This window comes from Staurois parvus, unplaced genomic scaffold, assembly GCF_062004578.1.
Source record: "Staurois parvus isolate SC_StPar_1 unplaced genomic scaffold, SC_StPar_1.0 ptg000056l, whole genome shotgun sequence".
Classification (NCBI taxonomy): domain Eukaryota; kingdom Metazoa; phylum Chordata; class Amphibia; order Anura; family Ranidae; genus Staurois; species Staurois parvus.
Genome location: NW_028317852.1, coordinates 9,349,377 through 9,367,930, shown reverse-complemented (window position 1 = coordinate 9,367,930; position 18,554 = coordinate 9,349,377). Strand labels below are relative to the sequence as shown.

The window sequence follows — 18,554 nt, the reverse complement described above, 5'->3', positions numbered from 1 at the left end:
TTTTGACAAATGTGTGTATTTAAGTTTTAAATGAAAATTGTTCTTTGCTAACTTTTTTGTCTTTATGCAGGAATGATTTATGGAGGATCAAGAGGTTAAGCAAATGACCAATGCAATTGTTACATAATGATTGAAAACCAATTCACTTTATTGAACATATGCCTGCCTGATATTTTTTGGACTGTTTTACTCTAATTGTAAACTCTGTGGACCTGGGTGCACATTCATATTGTTTTGTAGTTTTTATTTAGATCTTGGACAGGTATACATCATACTGAGCTGCAGAAGATGCTAGTGCCATGCAGCTTGTGATTTATCTTCATTTAAATATTTATTCAACCAATTCCATTCAATGCAATTAACTTTAAAAGGAATGTCATATTTTCACCCAAAAATGAATGCACAGTATATTTTTTTGTATTGCTGACTTCGCTGACTATAGTAGCTTTTCTCTGACCTGCAGTCTCCTCTTCTGCTTTACAGCTGCCTACATCTGCCTACATCTGACTCGCTGTGACTCAAGTCATCTGAATGCTTTAGGCTACAAGTTTACTTTTATTGTTAATGCTGACTTTTTAAATATTTTTGGATTTTCAGCAAGAAAAAAGTCACCAGCTTGACAACTGTTTTGTCAATAAGTATGACGGAAACAAAAAAGAAGCAATCACAAGCTTGTGTTTTGGACATAGAAACTATGAGAATAGTCTTTTTCTAGTACACACACTTAAGGTGGCTTTGATAAATGATCAATTCCTTTTTCTGATCAATCTCTTTTGATAGGAATAATAAATCTATAGTCGAAAATCCTTTCAATTGATATGACAAACGCAGAGAAGTGGATTTCGATCAGTAGTTGGTTGTAGGTTATCAATGCAATCGATAATCTGATCAATCAAATGAAATTCATAAACAAAGCATCTCCATGCTGTTGTTAATGCAACACAACTGATCATTTTTTTCCCTGGCTTATTGACTCAGTTTGATCAAATCTGATCGAAAGGGAAGCTACGCCTATTCGATTGTTTGCAGATTTGATCGTTTGATTGAATCACACACCAGTCGGGTAAAAAAGTCAAAGTGTGCATGGCCACTGTTGCACACACATTAACTTGCAATCATCAGTGAATAGCATTACAAGCAATATAAAGGGAGGATGTATTATGCATTTTTTTTCTTTTCTCCTGCCAATGAACCTATAGTCATTCATTTCAAACACCCAATCGCATACAGGGAATGTAATATATATGAAAATCCTCTCCACTTGATTGGATGCTTCAGTATAGTGTAAAATATTCTTTAATAAGTCACCTAATAAAAAAAAATAAGAAAATTAAAAAGTATATATATATATATATATATATATATATATAGTTGTATAGCGTTGCGTAAACTGTTGGCGCTATATAAATCCTGTATAATAACTATATATATATATTCACACACACATACATCAGGATGACGATGAATAAATGGAAAATAAATGTTAGTGACAATTGTGAGTCTGGCTGGTGCATTCTGCAAAGGTGAGGGTTAATGTAATTTTTTATTCATTTCAACAAGTAAAATTGCTTGAAAATACTATTTAAACAAAGGAAAACATACTTATTTTGCAAGTTCACGTCTTACGCCATGACTGTGCCAGAAATGGCCATGCGAATCAGCTATGTTCAGAATGTAGCATGAATATTTTAATGTCTGGACTTAAGGAATTTGCTAAGCCCTGAGGGGTCAATCTTATTGTCTAGCTTTTATCTTGCCCGCAGATCAGTGGGTTCAATATACAAATTGCAGTGTATCAGTTTAACTCCTTTACAGCATGTCTTGAATACCTTATTACAAGTCACACGTTGTTGAAGAATGCCAGTAGATCAACTTTAAAACAAACAGCTGCCTTACCAAATATCTACACCACATCATTGTTACAGCCAAAATATACTTGCAAAGCCTTCACACCACACAATATCTCCCTGGCCACATTTCTGTGATCTCAGCGCAGTTATTTGCTAGAGCGGATGATAGAAAGCAGCATCCGACTGCTGTGTAGTAATTGTACTTGGGGTAGGACATCTGTGAAAATAAAACAATGTGATAATTTTCTAAAACTACAAAGGCTGGCTTGTCAATGTGCCGGATTGCTGAGTATAAGAGATTGATTGCAGGTACAGCATTTTAAACTGTGGCAAATCTAAGGAGAAAGTTTATTCAGGGAAACTGAGAAAAAAAACTGTAATCTTTTAAATCAAATCCCTTCGAGGTATTTAAAAAAACAAGGAAAGAAAAGGAATCTCTTTTTCTTGCTTGCCTTTTAACTGTTTAAATACATTGGGTAAATGACAGCTGCAAAAAGGCAATAGGCAAATGACTTACCACCAGGAAGAGTCGACTCTTGGGGTCAGAATAAGCAGAATGAGGAGATATGCAATATACATCCTATAGTTTGTTTGGACATTTTCTGATGAGGCCACAGTCCTATGACAATGCTTTAAGTTGGACGTTAAGGAAGATTTAGTTTGACTCCTAAGGTTTTGTCCGGGGTGAGTTAAACCCAACATAGTTACTATGTCTCCCCAACTTGCTTTGCAGAAAGGAGTCTAGGTCACCTAGTAATCCAGAGTAGCATGCAGGTAAGTGCTTTACTCCATGAAGTTATTTCAAAAAGTTTGCTTTCTAAAGAAAAAAAAAATCACCCAAATCTTTATTCCTTTACATATTTTTCCTTAAACGTATATTTTTTGTAACTTTCCTTTTTTTGCAATAATGTATCAAAGAAATACAATATTCAGGTAGATTTGGGAAATGGTACTGCAAAGACAGTTCAAATGTAGCAAAAAAGAAAAAAAAATGCAAAGTTCTAAATGATGGAAAAATTCTTAAAGTGAAGAAAACTTAGCTGGCTGATGCAGAAGGGAAATCCAGAGGTTCAGGAGGATGATGCTGATGAAATCTGCCTTGCGGAGCTTGTGATGAAGAGGAGAGCAAAGGATGATCTGAGTTGCTTCTCTGTGTCTTGCTGGACAGGGTAAAGTTTGATGAATTCCTGAATTGACTTGAGAGGTAGCAGATCCCAGGCTTTGCTGAAACTCCCCCTGAAAAAAAGTGCCTCTGCAATGGGTGAGGATAGGCTGAGCTACCTTTGCAAAGGGTTGCAGCAGCATACTACCACCTGCTGCTGTGATACAGACACACAGATAGTAAGAGGAAGACACATGCATTCAGTTATAGTCAGTGCTCAGATTTTAAGCTGCCTCTGTCTGCATGGTCTTAGTGCCTTCAGATTTTGACAAGAACATTGAAAAGAAAAAAAAAATCCTTCCCTTTACTATCAGCTGGATTACTGAAAGCTGCTACAACTGCCTAAAAAAACAAATCCACCAAACTTTCATATGCTCAGTTTTTCTTTCTAGCAATTGGTGTACTTTGATTACATTCAAAATCTATTTGGTAGAATTTAATGCTACCAACTGCTAAAATTTACTTTATCTGATCTGTAACACATACCAATTTCTTGCTGTTAACATGCAAAGACTTTATTGATCTGGCTTCAGAACTGGGCCTGACCTTTTCATGAAATCATTAAAACATTATCTATTACAGGTACTTATATAGCGCCGTCAGTTTATGCAGCCCTTTACATATATATATTGTACATTCACATCAGTCCCTAACCCTCAAGGGGTGTACAATCTAAGGTTCCTAAGTCACATTCTAGGGCCAATTTAGACAGGATTCAGTTAACCTACCAGCATGTCTTTGGAGTGTTGGAGGAAACCAGAGTACCCGGAGGAAACCAACGCAGGCACAGAGAAAACATGCAAACTCCAGGCAGGGGGTGATGTGGTTGGGATTTGAACCAATGACCCTAGTACTGCCAGGCAGAAGTGCTAACCATTTAGCCACTGTGCTGCCCATTATAAACCGCCCCCCGCAAAAAAAATAAAAGAAAGTATGTAATATATACAGTATTCCACATTACCAATCCTTAGTGATGTTTAGCAATATTCTTATGTCGCCAAAATAATCCATAAACATCATTACTTAATGGCCCTGTAATCTATTTTTCATTCAATAATTTCTGTGTTTTTCTGCCTCTTTGTAATGTTCTCAATGATCTCCCAAACCTCTCCTTTTTCTCCCTCACTTCCATTTATTTACAATGAGCAGAGAACGTTAGGCTGCTTTCACACTAATCCATTTTTACTTCGCTTTTGCGTTAAAAAATCATTAGAGTACCTATGGAACCTCTTCACATTGATTCACCGTGGGCCCGATGCATTTTTAAAAATCTTGCTTGCTGCATTTTTAATGCACCTCCCCACTGAAATCAATGAAAAGTGTGGCAAAAATTTATCAAAAGGCACCTGCGTTGTCCTTTAAAAAATGCATCACAAATGCAGTAAAAACGTGGTAAAACGCATATCCGTTTTTGCGACAGATCAGTGTGAAAGTAGGCTTAGTTGTAGTCATGTGCACTGCTCTAGTCACATTGCAATTCCCTTAGTCCGACTTGGGAGTTAGCAAGAGGAGGTGGCTACATTCCTACAAACAGTGGGACCATGGAGAATGAACTTAGTCACCCTCTAACAGTCAAAGCACAGCAACAACAAAAAAAGAGAAATGTAGGGATTCCAAGGAGGCTGAAAGCAATAGATGACTTGATAGATGGTAACTTTTTGAGTTAAGAACATACAGTATTATTAACCACTTCCCTACTAGCAGAATCACAGCTACAGCATGGTTGTCCAGTTCTGGGAGGGCCTCATATGACGTCCTCCCAGAACGTGCCCGCCAATTGATGCGCACCCAATGCTGTCTGTGATCACTGTGTCCCTTGGACTCAGCTAATCACATGACATGGTAAAAGGCCAATCACAACGACCTTTTACCACATGATCAGCTATGTCCAATCAGACCTGACCACCATGTAAATACACTTTCCGGTTACTGGCAGTACTTTTCCTCATGCTGTGACAGCGTGAGGGAAGTGCTGCCAGTAATCGGCAATTGTCAAAGGAGATATCTGCACTGATAATCAGGGCACTGATCATCAGTGCAGCCCCAAAAGTGCCCAAACCAGTACCCAACAGTGCTGCCCATCAGTGCCCAACAATGCTGCCCATCAGTGCCCAACAATGCTGCCCATCAGTGCCGCCTATCAGTGCCCAGCAGTGCTGCCTATCAGTGCCCAACAGTACTACCCATCAGTGCCCAATAGTGATGCCAATCTGTGCCCATCAATGCTGCCATTCAATGCCGTCAGTCAGTGCCCTTCAGTGCTACCTATTAGTGCCCATCAGTGCTGCCTATCAGTGTCCATCGTTTCTGTCTTTCAGTGCCCATCAGTGCCGCATATCAGTGCAGCATCATCAGTGCCTCCTCATCATTACCCACCAGTGCTGGCTCCTCAGTGCAGCCTATCAGTGTCCATCAGTAATGGCTATCAGTGCAAAATTGTATAATAGAAACAAAGAAAACCTTTTTTTTCCCAATTGTTTGCTATTTTTTTGTTTATAGTGCAAAAAAAAAAACCCAGTAATAAATAAATACCACCAAAAGAAAGCTCTGTTTGTGGGAAAAAATGACAAAAATGTCATATGGGTACAGTGTTGCATGACCGTGCAATTGTCATTAAAAAGTGTGACAGCACTGAAAGTTGAAAATTGATTTGGGCAGGAAGGGGGTAAAGGTGCCCAGTAGGCAAGTGGTTCAATATATTTTTTTCTAAAGCCAGAGTTTAGTAAGTCACTCTAAGAGTGCTGGCTGCATTAGTTTTAATTTTTATTTTTTCTCCCTTTCTTTTCACCTGGTGATCCAGTCAACAACACACTTCCTGTCTTAGGGCAGATGGAGGAGCAACTGAGACACCATTGGACCATTGTCAATCTGTGGAGAGGGTAAAGTTAGATCCATTAGCAGATTTAGATGGACTTGACTAACATATTAAAGCCATACTCCAGCTCATACTTTATAAACAGCTACAGCAACATTTTGTTTTCCTTTTGGGATAAAGGTTTTACATAAATAAATAAAAGCTGACCATTATAAGCACCCCGTCAGTTTTATATGATTTGTCTCAACATCCTAACTGCCACTTTTGCTGGACAACTGCTAAAGGAAGTTGAAAATAATAACAGACTTACTGTCTGGATCACCAAGACAAAATAAAGGACAAAAAGGCTCCATTGACACTTGAGCTAAGAATCTTTGGGGCTTTTTTTTTTTTAAATATTTGTACAGGCATGTTTGCACATTTTTGCCCAGATTCCAAGCTTGAATGATTTTTTTACACTTTCCAATGGAAAGTTAGTTACTAGGCAAGAAAATGTGCAAAAAAAATGCGATGTGCAGATTTTTGTGCATTTTGCAGGCACTTCTATTGAAGTCTGTTGGGGCCATAATTCATGACTCTGACCCAAAAGAAGATCATGTACTTTTTTTAGCAGCAGCATTCAAGTTGAAAGTGACACTGTTGTCGGGTTTAAACAGGCATCAATGAATATAAGTGAAATCTTAGTGTCGAGCATTGAAGGAATTCTGGTAAAGCTTCAAATCATGCTTCAAAATGCTTAGGTGTGAATGGGGTCTAAGCATTGTTGTTTTCTAATTATTAATTAGGTTATACAAAAAACAGCTTGTAGCGCTTTCCAAATACTTGATATAAATGAATTCACCCCAAACGTTTATTTTAGTTTTTGGTAGATGAGGAATAGTTAAAGCACCACATGCTGTTATTTCTTGTCTAGTGGTGATATCTCTGTTCTTGAGGTCCATACTCTACACACCTGTATCAACTATTACAAAGCTATCAAAACACAAAAAAGAAAAAAAATTAGAGACTTTGAAGGTGCTCATATCCTCAGGAAGGAACACATGGATACCACACAAAAAATATAATTTATTGTGTTTATATAATTAAAACTTCTCTTTAAAAACAGATATCACATATATAGGTGACACCTGAAATGAAGCCTCCCTTGAATTTACATACTAATACAAGGTCTTTCAACATAAACCCCAAATTTATCAGAATTAGTACATAGATGGTAAAAAAACAGTAAGGACACCATTCAATTCCTGTGTTTACAAGGAGTGTGTGGGGGGGGTAGTCTCAACGCGTTTCACAAGAAAGCTATATTAGGAGGCACTGAGGTTAAATAATACCTCAAACGCTTATGTATTCTTGTGGAGGTGTTGCCGTGTGTTATAGATTAAGGAAGAAATGGAGACCATAGGCCAAGTGGCACAGGAGTAGATGACGGGCCATCAAGAGACCAGGGTCATGGATCAGCAAGCATACCCATTGCTAAAAAGGTCTGTAGCTGTGCCCATGTTATGATGACAAAGGGTCTTAGTTTAGAGCAGCAACAGTATCAAAATTCCCCACAGGATCACATGCTGTTGTGATCTGTTGGAGGATCTGTTGCTAGGGTTTCCAAGGGAGAAACATGCAGGAATTTAACCAACCTCTGCCTATAACTGAACTATCATTTTTTGATTGACTGTTACTTTCATTCAGAATTAAAACACAAAAGTTCATTTTTTTGGTCATTGCACTGCAAGTACATTTTTAGATTTATTACACTGGGGCTTATTTATACAAAACAAAAACTGATCTTGATTAGTTGCCATAAGAAATGGCTCCACTTTCTTTTCCTAGCAAATGGGACATTGGGATCAATTTGCTAAAGTAGAAGCTGTTTACCTACTAGCGAATATTAGTTAATAACGCTGTGTTCTCTTTTGAATATCCAATCATGTGCAAGGTAGAATTAGCACTTGTTTGAGTATATAACACCTTTCTGACACCCACCAGTGACCTTTAAAGTGAAACTAAAGGCTTAAATTTTTTGTTCTAACAATAACAAACATGTTATACATATCTGCTATGTGCAGTGATTTTGAACACAGCAGCCCAGATCCTCCTCTTCTCCGGTCCCCCACAGGCTCTCCTGGCCTCTCCCTCCTTTGTCCATTCACACACAGAGCAATGGCTCAGCCCCACCACCTCTCTCTTCTCATTGGCTCCCTGGCTGTGATTGACAGCAGTGAGAACCAATGGTTCCCGCTGCTGTTTCACCCAGTGAGGAGAGGGAGCCCAGGGATAGATGCTGGATTGAGAGGGGGCATAGGTGTGTATTAGTGGAGGCTGGGGGGGGGGGGGGGCTGCTGCACAGAGATGGTTTTTTAACTTCATGCATAGAATGCATGAAGGTGAAAAACCTTGAGCCTTAACAACCACTTTGAGTAGGTTTTATTGAAGGGAGGACTTCCTAACTACGTGATTATTGTGATTAGCTATCACAGTGGTCACATGATCTGGAACCCACCCCGCTGCCCTCTGATCATATATAGAGAGACTGGAAGATGCACTGGAGGCGCTCAGAGACTGCAGGAAACCTGCTGATAACTGATAAGTCATCGTTGCACTGGAAGCGCTCAGAGACTGCAGGAAACCTGCTGATAACCGATAAGTCATCGTTGCACTGGAAGCGCACAGAGAGTGCAGGAAACCTGCTGATAACTGATATGTCATCGGTTGTTAAGGATGCTCCTTAACAACCAGCTATTCTGCACACAGAATTTGAATTGGTTGATACATTTTCAACTGATTTGAATTTTGAAAACTTAGAATTCCTTAGTAAGTAAATACATGAAACAATTAACTAAATGAACAGCTAAATGAAAAAAAGGGTATTGGTGCATCCCTAGTTGTTAGTATTTTGAATTTAATGTGTTTGGTTAGCGGAAGCCAGTGAGAAGAATAGCAGACAATGAACGGTTAGTAAAGTGGATAAGTCTGGCAGCAGCAATCATGATGGACTGAAGGGGGTTAGTCTATGTACTGTAGAGGTAAGCCAATGAGGAAGAAGTTGCAGCAGTCAAGGCGAGAGATAAACAGGTAGTGAAGCTTTGTGGTGTATGTTGTAGGTTGAGGGGGAAATCTTTGGACAGTGATTAGATGTGGGGCTGAAAGAAGAGTTCAGAGTCCAGGATTACATCTAGCACCCTGGCATGGGGAAACTGGTTGATAGTTCTTCCATTCATCTTGCTAGAGTCAAGGAGTCAGGAGAAGGGACACATGTGCAAAGAAATATTATGAGCTCGGTTTTGGATAGATTGAGTTTGAAGAAGTGGTGTGCCATTGAGACTGATATGTCTAGTTAGCAAATTGAGGCGATATAGAAATGGTATTGAAAGTCAAGGGAGGTTATCAGCTGACACAGGGAGGAGGTTTAGATTGAGAGAAGAAGAGAGGTCCAAGAAAAGAACCTTTGGGGACCCTGACGGAAAAAGAAAGAGGAGAAAGTTGAATTGTGACACTGACGGTGTGGTGGGATAGGTATGATGAAAACCAACGAAGGGTACAGTCACAGAGACCAAAGGAGTGGAATTTTTTGAGGACGAGGAAGGCAGCAGAGAGGTCCAAGAGTAGGAGTACAGAATAGTGTCCATTGGTTTTAGTCATTAGTAAATCATCTGTGAGTTTTAAAAGAACAGTTTCTGCGGACTGTTGAGGGAAAAATCCAGATTGAAGGGAATCAAGAAGTCAGTCAGTGAGGTGGTCACAAAGTTGGTTGTAGACCAGATGTTCAAGGAGTTGGAGGAAAAGTGGAGCAAGGAGAAGGGATGTAGCTTATAAATATTGGTGGAGTCCAATGAGGGCTTTTTATGCGGATGACTAGTGCATGTTTAATGAGTTAGGGAAGATGTTAGAAGAGAGGGAGGGATTGAAGATGTGAGTTAGAGCATGTAGGATAGAGCAAAAGGGTGACTGTAGTATTTACAAGGGAACAGGGTCCAGGGGGCAGGTGGTTAGCTGGGTGTTGGAAAAAAGATTAACAACCTTGTCTATAGTAGCAGGGTTGAATAAGGGAAGTAATGAATGGACATGGAGTTTTAGGTGGGGGAGGTATCTGTACAGTGGAGATCTCATCACGTCTTGTATCTTATATTTGAAATGTTTGCCGATCTCCTGGGCAGTGAGTGAGTTAGTGGGAGAAGGCAGTGGAGGATAAAGTAGAGTGTTAAAGGGAGAGAAGAGTTGACAGAGACTGGATGAGAGGGTGTTAATGAGAGTGATAAAATAGGTCTGCTTGGCAGTGTGGAGGCAGGAATTGTATTTTTGGAGGGCAGGTTTATATTTGTTGAAGTCTTTCTGAGAATTTTCTTATGCCACCGTACTCAAGAGTGCGGCTAGTTTTTTGAGACTTCTGGTGTCATCTGTTTGCCAGGGTTGCAGGGGTTGGGGCCTGATTCTGTGTGTAGTGAGGGGGGGAGAGCGCATCCAGGAAGCATGACAGTGAACTGTTGTAGACAGAAATGGCAAGGTTAGGACAGGACAAGGGTTTTGTCATAAAGGTGATCAGTAGTAGAATAGAGAAGAGAAAGGTTAAGGTGGCAAAGGTTTCTACAGGTAATTATTAGGCAATTGGAGGGAGAGGAGGTGGAAGACAGGAAAAGAGTGAAACTAATAAGGTAGTGATCAGAGAGAGGAAAAAGATTGTTGGAGGGAATGCATGGAGTGCATAGTTGGGAGCATACAAGTGAAGGCTGTTGCCATCAGAGTGAGTAGAAGCATGTATCTATTGCTTCAGGTCAAAAGAGGAGATTAGACTGAGAAGTTTAGAAGTATCAAGAGTGTTAGTATAAACAGGGATGTTGAAGTCATTGAAAATGATTGTGGGAATTTCAGAAGAGAGAAAGTAGGGTAGTCAGGTAGAGAAGTCATTAAGGGAGGTTGATACCAGTCCAGTAGGCTGGTAGATCACAGCAATTCTCAAAGAAACTGGAGAGAATAGACGAATACAATGTCCCTCAAAAAAGGAGAGTGACAGAGAGGGAGGTGAGTGAAGAACATGAAAGTTGCTATGTGGGGATAGAAGGATTCCCACTCCACCTCCCTTCTGTCCACTGGGTCTAGGAGCGAGAGTAAAAAGAAGGCCACCATGGGAGAGGGAAGCAGGAGAAGCAGTGTTGGATTTATGAAGCTAGGTTTCAGTAACAACAAGCAGATTAATGGAATTAGTAATAAAGAAAACATGGACAGAGATGAGTTTGTTACAGACATAGCGGGCATACCAAAGGGCACAAGGCAAGGTGAGGCTGGTTTTGGGAAGAAGAGGAATAAAAAATAAATTGTGTAGATTGTGGCTGCTGCCAGAGGGTGTGGCCACAGTTAAAAGATGGAGGCCCAACAATGAACATGGCCTCACAACATGCAATGTTGCCATCAGATTCCATTTTACTTTCTTACAGTTCAGTTTCTAAAACAACAGCGAACACTTGATTGGCTGCTGTTGGCAACAGTTGATTTTCTCTTTTGCTTCGGTTAATCGAGAACTATCTTCTAACAGCAGTAGGCCTGACCATACACAAATACATTTTTTTCATCCAGCCTCTATATTCACAGATGGATGAATCTCCCTTTGTGGCTATTTTATTCTAACAGCCAGAGACGGCAGCTGTCAGAATATAAAGACAGTGACTGCAGTGGATGCAGCTGCTACTTGGCCAACAATTTTCTACCTGGCTACTGAGATTTTTCGGATGTCAGGTGGAAGAGTGCCTACAGGGCCACCCATGAAGCATGAAGCAAATTTCAGCCAATCCGTCAGTATATAGCCATCCTATCTTGTACCTATTTTCAGAGATGGTGTTTGAAAAACAGCTTGTTATGTTTTATTATTGCTGCTCTGCACGGTATTTTGTTTATTATCATCATACATGTGTGTTCACTTACATTGGGTTGAGTGATCATTTTCTTTACGAACAAATTTGTAGTTTTCACAAAATAAACATAACTGTGGTTTCGCTGGAAGTAATTTATAAATTTCTATTTGACTTGTAAATTGCTGTTAATATTGGCTGATGGTGAGATTCATTGGTTTTCTGGGATACTTATAAGGAAATGTCTTCAGCACACATGTCTCATATTTGTTGAACTGTGGAAGATGCTCTAAGGGAAAATGTTCATGTACACTATAATACACTGCATAGAAGCCACAGTGGGCCAAGTCCAGTAAAGAGCCATTGTAATAATAGATTAATTGAAGAGGGGAAATAATTATATGGGGGGGGGGGGCTATGTGTTTTTACTTTACTCTAAAATGATGCAACATAATGAAGTGTTTGTCATCCAATGAAATCTTCTAGGGGTATTTCTTCCAAGATCTAGGTGTAAAAATCATTGGGCACAGATCTACAAAATTAATCTTCTACAGAAATAACCAGTTAAAAATTAATTAGTTACAGATCAATAGGATGAATCCCCTACTCCTCCTATTTGTCCTAGACTCTGATTTGAAGTCCCTGCTACACTGTGTTGCATGTTACTCTAACCCACTGCAGAGGCCCCTAAATCCTGCTTTTGAATTTTATACCTATGGATAAATGTTTTTTGTGGATTGTAAATAAAATAGAGTAGATATTTTGGCTGCTTTTGCAATGCCCACTACATCTGGGCAGAGAGGCTTGAGAAAGGAGCAGGACTGTCCCAAAATGCATAGCCCCATAGCATATAGAGTCAGTGGTTGCCATGCAGGTCCAGACACCTCCTTGCATTATTCTGCCTGTCACAGCCAGAGGACACCAAGCATGCTGCCTTCACTCTTCCCAGCAGCTTCCTTGCTTCACTCTGCTTTGCCCAGCCGCATCCCTTATGAACTTTGCATTCCTATATCAGTTCCGTCTAATCCAGCAGATGATCCATCCCAGGGAGGACATACTGAACCCATGTTTGTGATAGGCAAGTCTTTCATGTCACACACAGAGTGGATATTCACTCATGTTTTCATCAAATTATTATTAAACTACAGTATAGATGAGGATGAACGCTGCTCAAACCAATCCCCAGGGGTCAGAGAGGAACAATATGTAGTAGGATGGCCTCAGCTGGCACTCTTGCCTCTCCCTCTGATGTGTTTCGCCCCACCCATAGGGGGTTTGGTCACAGGGGTTCGTTTGCTGTCAACCTCAAGTGGTGCCAGAAACATACCCATGGTTCCTATTATTTAACTACACTTAGAAGGTGGCGTCCTCTCTCTTTTTCCTTTTTTGCCCTTTTTCTATATGTCATAGTACACACACGGCACATTGCCACCGGGTTACTGAGGTACATACTACTCAAGTTCCATACTGTCATATACTATTTTTACCAAGATGCCATGTTTAGATATACTATGTTACACACACATACCATATTATTATGGAACTATAAAGTAAGGTATATCAGCAATGCTTCATAAAGTTATTTTGACAAACACTCTTCTCCACAACCTTTTGTGATCGCACCTTTTCTAGTTTTCTAAAAAAACTATTCTACTGCAAGACCTCATTTAGTTATTGGGGCAGCAGAAGCCTGGGTAGGACCACAGGAGAGACCAACAAGTAGAGTGTGACAGGTGTTATTAATGCTCATTTTTGTGACTAATATTACCCCATTCAAAGAATACCATTCTGCTAGATAAACAATTGACATCACAGCATGTGAAAGAGAGCATAAATAGGTTGTCCAATGTAACTGCAGTCATTTCCAACAAGGAGTGCCATGTATTTGTCAAATTGTGTCTGTAATAAGATGCATAATAGGGCTGATTTACTAAAAGATTTGAAAATATTCACAAAAAAGAGTAAAGATTTATTTCAGTTATCAAATCATGTGCAGATAAAATAAATAAGAATTAGCTTTTTTAAATGTTTGAATAATTGGAGTGAATTTTCACTCTTTTATGTGTTTGACTGTTTTGATGATGGCACATTTGGGCCTTATTTGGAAAGGCAGCATACAGTAAATCTAATTCTAATATTCTAAATGTTGTAGCTAGAGATGAGCGAATCGAACATGGCGAAGTGGAATTCGTTTCGAATATTGGGAAATATTCGATTCACGCCGAATCCGAAAATTAGCCAACTTCGGATGCACGAATCGAATTTCCCCAAAAATGGCGGCGACATGTGTGGCGACGGAGCGGGGATCTCTGGGAAGGCGCGCAGACAAGGCGCGCTGACCCATAATGCATTCATTCATGACATGTGATCGCATTAGCCAATCAGCAGCCAGCCAGCCAGCACTGTGTAATGGTGGAGCTATAAATTGCGGCCATCTTACAATTCTCCATTAGCCTCCGGTCATTCAAGAGAGACAGACCTGTCTGTATTAGGGACAGAGTTAGGGCCAGAGAGACTTTAGGGCCACAGAATCGTTACTTAGGGACACAGAATCGTTACTTAGGGACACAGAATCGTTACTCAGGGACACAAAATTGTTACTCAGGGACACAGAATTGTTACTCAGGGACAGACACAGAATTGTTACTGAGGGACAGACCTGTCTGTATTAGGGACAGAGTTAGGGCCAGAGAGACTTTAGGGCCACAGAATTGTTACTGAGGGACACAGAATTGTTACTGAGGGACACAGAATTGTTATTCAGGGACACAGAATTGTTACTCAGGGACACAGAATTGTTACTCAGGGACAGACACAGAATTGTTACTGAGGGACACAGAATTGTTACTCAGGGACACAGAATTGTTACTCAGGGACAGACACAGAATTGTTACTCAGGGACACAGAATTGTTACTGAGGGACACAGAATTGTTACTCAGGGACAGACACAGAATTGTTACTGAGGGACACAGAATTGTTACTGAGGGACACAGAATTGTTACTGAGGGACACAGAATTGTTACTCAGGGACACAGAATTGTTACTCAGGGACAGACACAGAATTGTTACTCAGGGACACAGAATTGTTACTCAGGGACACAGAATTGTTACTGAGGGACACAGAATTGTTACTGAGGGACAGACACAGAATTGTTACTCAGGGACACAGAATTGTTACTCAGGGACACAGAATTGTTACTCAGGGACAGACACAGAATTGTTACTCAGGGACACAGAATTGTTACTCAGGGACACAGAATTGTTACTGAGGGACACAGAATCGTTACTCAGGGACACAGAATTGTTACTGAGGGACACAGAATTGTTACTCAGGGACACAGAATTGTTACTCAGGGACACAGAATCGTTACTGAGGGACACAGAATTGTTACTGAGGGACACAGAATCGTTACTCAGGGACACAGAATTGTTACTCAGGGACACAGAATCGTTGAATTAAAGAGTATGTCAGACAACACGCAGAGGAGTGGCAGAGGAGGCAATGTTTCAGGAACGAGCAGACGTGGCAGCAGAGGAAGGGGTCGAGGCAGCACTAGTCGCAGTCAGAGGCCAGTGCTCCCGGTGTCATCCAGCGGTCGTGTCTCCACCGACAACCCTGCCGTCATCGATTGGTTGGCTCGGTCGTCTTCCTCTTCCCAGGTCACCTCTGACACCTACAGCCAACGGTCGGTGGGTACGTCAGACACAACCGTTAGTTGGCATGGCCCGGGAGCAAGCCCACTGAAATCACGTGTCCTCTACCTGCCCCTGTCCTTTGGTGTTCCCTCACCAAGTGAAGTATCGCATGCTGTGGGCTCAGCCCCACTGTACAGTGAGGAAGAGCTAACAGAGGGCGGTCAGGAACGGGGGGAGACATCCGCCTCTTCAGCAGCCAGGCGAAGAAGTACTGGTGAGGAGAGTGGCTCGGTAGCCGGTCTAGAGACAGGTCTGTCTCCTGACCCACACGCAGCCGAGGGGGCTAGTAGTGAGGCGGAGACCCTAATTGATGATGATGAGGCTGATCGCACTTGGCAGCCTCGTCGTCATCAGGCTATTGCTTCCGCATCATCAGGAGAAGAGGGTGCCAGCTTGCCAGCAAGCAAAACAGTCGGTGGGTTGCCCAGGAGGCAGCAGGGTCGCAGCAGTGTCAGTGGAGGCAAACGGCCACGGAGTAGAGCACCAGCTCCACTGCAGCCTACCACCACGGCCAGTAGTGGTGCCGGTGTGCACGGAGGAAGTAGCAGTCAGCCAGTGAGGAGTAGCGGGGGCAAAGTTTCCTACTCGGCGGTGTGGCAATTTTTCGTCAAGCCGCCCGAGGAAGTAAACGTAGCCGTATGTCGACTATGTGGCCAGAAAGTCAAGCGTGGCCAGGTGGCCCATGTTGGGACTACAGCGTTGCGTCAGCATATGCAGCTTCGCCATTCGGTGGCCTGGGAAAACCGTGATAAAGATACGGCGGTTCTGCCTGCCCCAGCCCCCGCTCCATCACCCGGTCCGTTACTTGCTCCGTCACCCGACGTCAATCACCCTCTATCAGCCAGTCAAGGCTCCAACACCTCTGCTGAGGGGAGTTGTCGCTCGTTGGCATCTTCCGCTCGTTCAGATGCTCCTTCTCCTGCTACTCCTCTTCACGGATTCCGTCAGCAGTCTTTCTTGGAATCCGTTTCCAAGAGACAACAGTTTGCGAGCACGCACCCGACGGTGCAAAAGCTGAACGTCCTCCTGTCCAAGTTGCTGGTGCTGCAGTCCCTCCCTTTCCAAGTGGTGGACTCAGCACCTTTCCGAGAAATGATGGCTTGTGCCGCGCCGCGGTGGAGAGTGCCAAGCCGGCATTTCTTTGCCAAAAAGGCAGTGCCAGCCCTGCATTCACATGTAGAAGAGATGGTGGGCCAGTCTTTGAGCATGTCGGTCTCTGCCAAAGTGCACGGCAGCGCCGACGTGTGGAGCTGTAACTACGGTCAGGGACAGTACATGTCATTTACGGCCCACTGGGTGAACGTGGTGCCGGCACAGCCGCACCAGCAACTTGGACAGGTCACGCCGCTTTTGCCTCCACGTTTGCACGTCCTTGGTCCAGAAAAGATGTCCGCCTCTACCACCTCTTCTTCCGCCGTGTCCTCAGCCGCCACCCCCGTGCCAAGTCCCATTACCCGACCGGCATATCACATGTGCAGGGCGCAACGGTGTCACGCTGTGCTGCACCTGGTATGCCTTGGCGAACGTAGTCACACAGGGGAGGAACTTCTGAGTGTAATGAACAGAGAAATTGACAGATGGCTGTCTCCGCGCAAACTGAAAATCGGAACCATGTTGACCGACAACGGAAAGAACATGGTGTCTGCTCTGCGTCAAGGAAGGTTGTGCCATGCGCCATGCATGGCTCACGTGTTCAATCTGGTTGTCAAGCGGTTCCTAAAATCCACCATCCCACTGCAAGACATCCTTAAAATGTCACGTAAACTTTGCATGCATTTCAGCCATTCCTACACCGCAAAGCACACCCTCCTTGAGCTGCAGCGGCAGAACGGAATTCCACAGCATCGCCTGATCTGCGACGTTGCAACAAGGTGGAATTCAACCCTACATATGTTAGACCACCTTTACGAACAGGAAAAGGCCATCACCGATTTCCTGATGTTACAAGCGGATAAAGGTATTCCCCTGTGTAACTTAGATGTCAGCCATTGGCAGCTCATGCGTGACACCTGCCGCTTGCTCAGGCCCTTTGAGGAGGCCACGCTATTCGTGAGTCGGCAGGACTATGGGATGAACGACGTCATTCCTCTGTTGCACGTCCTGGAACAAATGCTGTTAACAATGGCTGGTCAGGGTGCGGTAGACGTGGCGCACAGATCTCAACGCCACATGACCCCTGTGGGGGCAGGACAGGAAGAAGAGGAGGCGGTAGAGGAGGACATTGGTGCTCAGGAATTATTGAGTGAAATGGGTGGTTTTTCCACTCAGCGGACAGGAGTGGAGGAGCAGGAGCATCTGGTAGAGGAGGAGGAGGAGACAGAGGACCCAGACGCACCGTGGCAGTATGCTGTGGAGATGGAGGCAGGGAGTCCCTCGCATTCCTTGGCACAAATGGCCCATAGCATGCTCGGTTGCTTGCGTAGCGACAGCCGAATAATAACCATCAGACAGAGGGATGACTTTTGGCTGTCCACCTTGTTGGACCCTCGCTACCGTTCAAAAATGGTGGCCTTTTTCACACCTGCTGAGAGGGAGGCCAAAATAACGTACTATAAAAACCACGTATGTAGTCAGTTGGTCTCTGCCTTTCTGCGCCAACGTCCATCCTCAGACACTGTGGGCCCTGTGCGCTCGCGTTCCGCTGCCATGGCAGCAGGGGAGGGGTGGGGTGGTAGGAGCAGTGGCAGCTCCACCAGCAGCGGCTGCCTCAGTCTGCAGTCGATTATGAGTAGCTTTCTTCACCAGCGCAGTGAGGAAACTACTAACCAGCCGCAGCAGCAGCAGCATCAGGTGGACCTGGAGCAGGACCTCAAACAACAGGCTTGGGCCTACTTGGACAGCACCCTGCCAACCGAGGTAGACAATCCCCTTGACTACTGGGCAACGAAACTTGACCTTTGGCCCCAACTAGCTGAATTTGCCCTTGAAAGGCTGTCATGCCCGGCCAGTAGCGTGGCATCGGAGCGCGTGTTTAGTGCGGCAGGAGGTATTGTAACTCCGCGGAGGACACGACTGTCCACCCAAAGTGTGGAGAGACTCACGTTTGTGAAAATGAATCAGGCGTGGATTAGTCTGGATTTCAAACCACCAGTTCCTGACACAACTGACTAAATCCGCCATGAATCATGCCCCAAACATGTTATTATTTTTAACATAGGCCTCTGTATGGCCTTCAATTTAAGCTGCTTACGCT

The 18,554-nt window shown here is 43.0% G+C and overlaps 1 protein-coding gene across 1 annotated transcript in view; it reads right to left on the bottom strand.

Annotated features, from left to right (window-relative positions):
* The window catches only part of WNT2B (Wnt family member 2B), a 148,174-nt gene extending 144,999 nt beyond the window's left edge, over window positions 1-3,175 (bottom strand). Inside the window, exon 1 of the mRNA XM_089668321.1 lies at window positions 2,368-3,175. Coding sequence (XP_089524447.1) covers window positions 2,368-2,552 — 185 coding nt within the window. The 5' untranslated portion in view covers window positions 2,553-3,175. The remainder of the gene's footprint in view (window positions 1-2,367) is intronic.
* Between the last annotated feature and the right edge of the window lie 15,379 nt (window positions 3,176-18,554).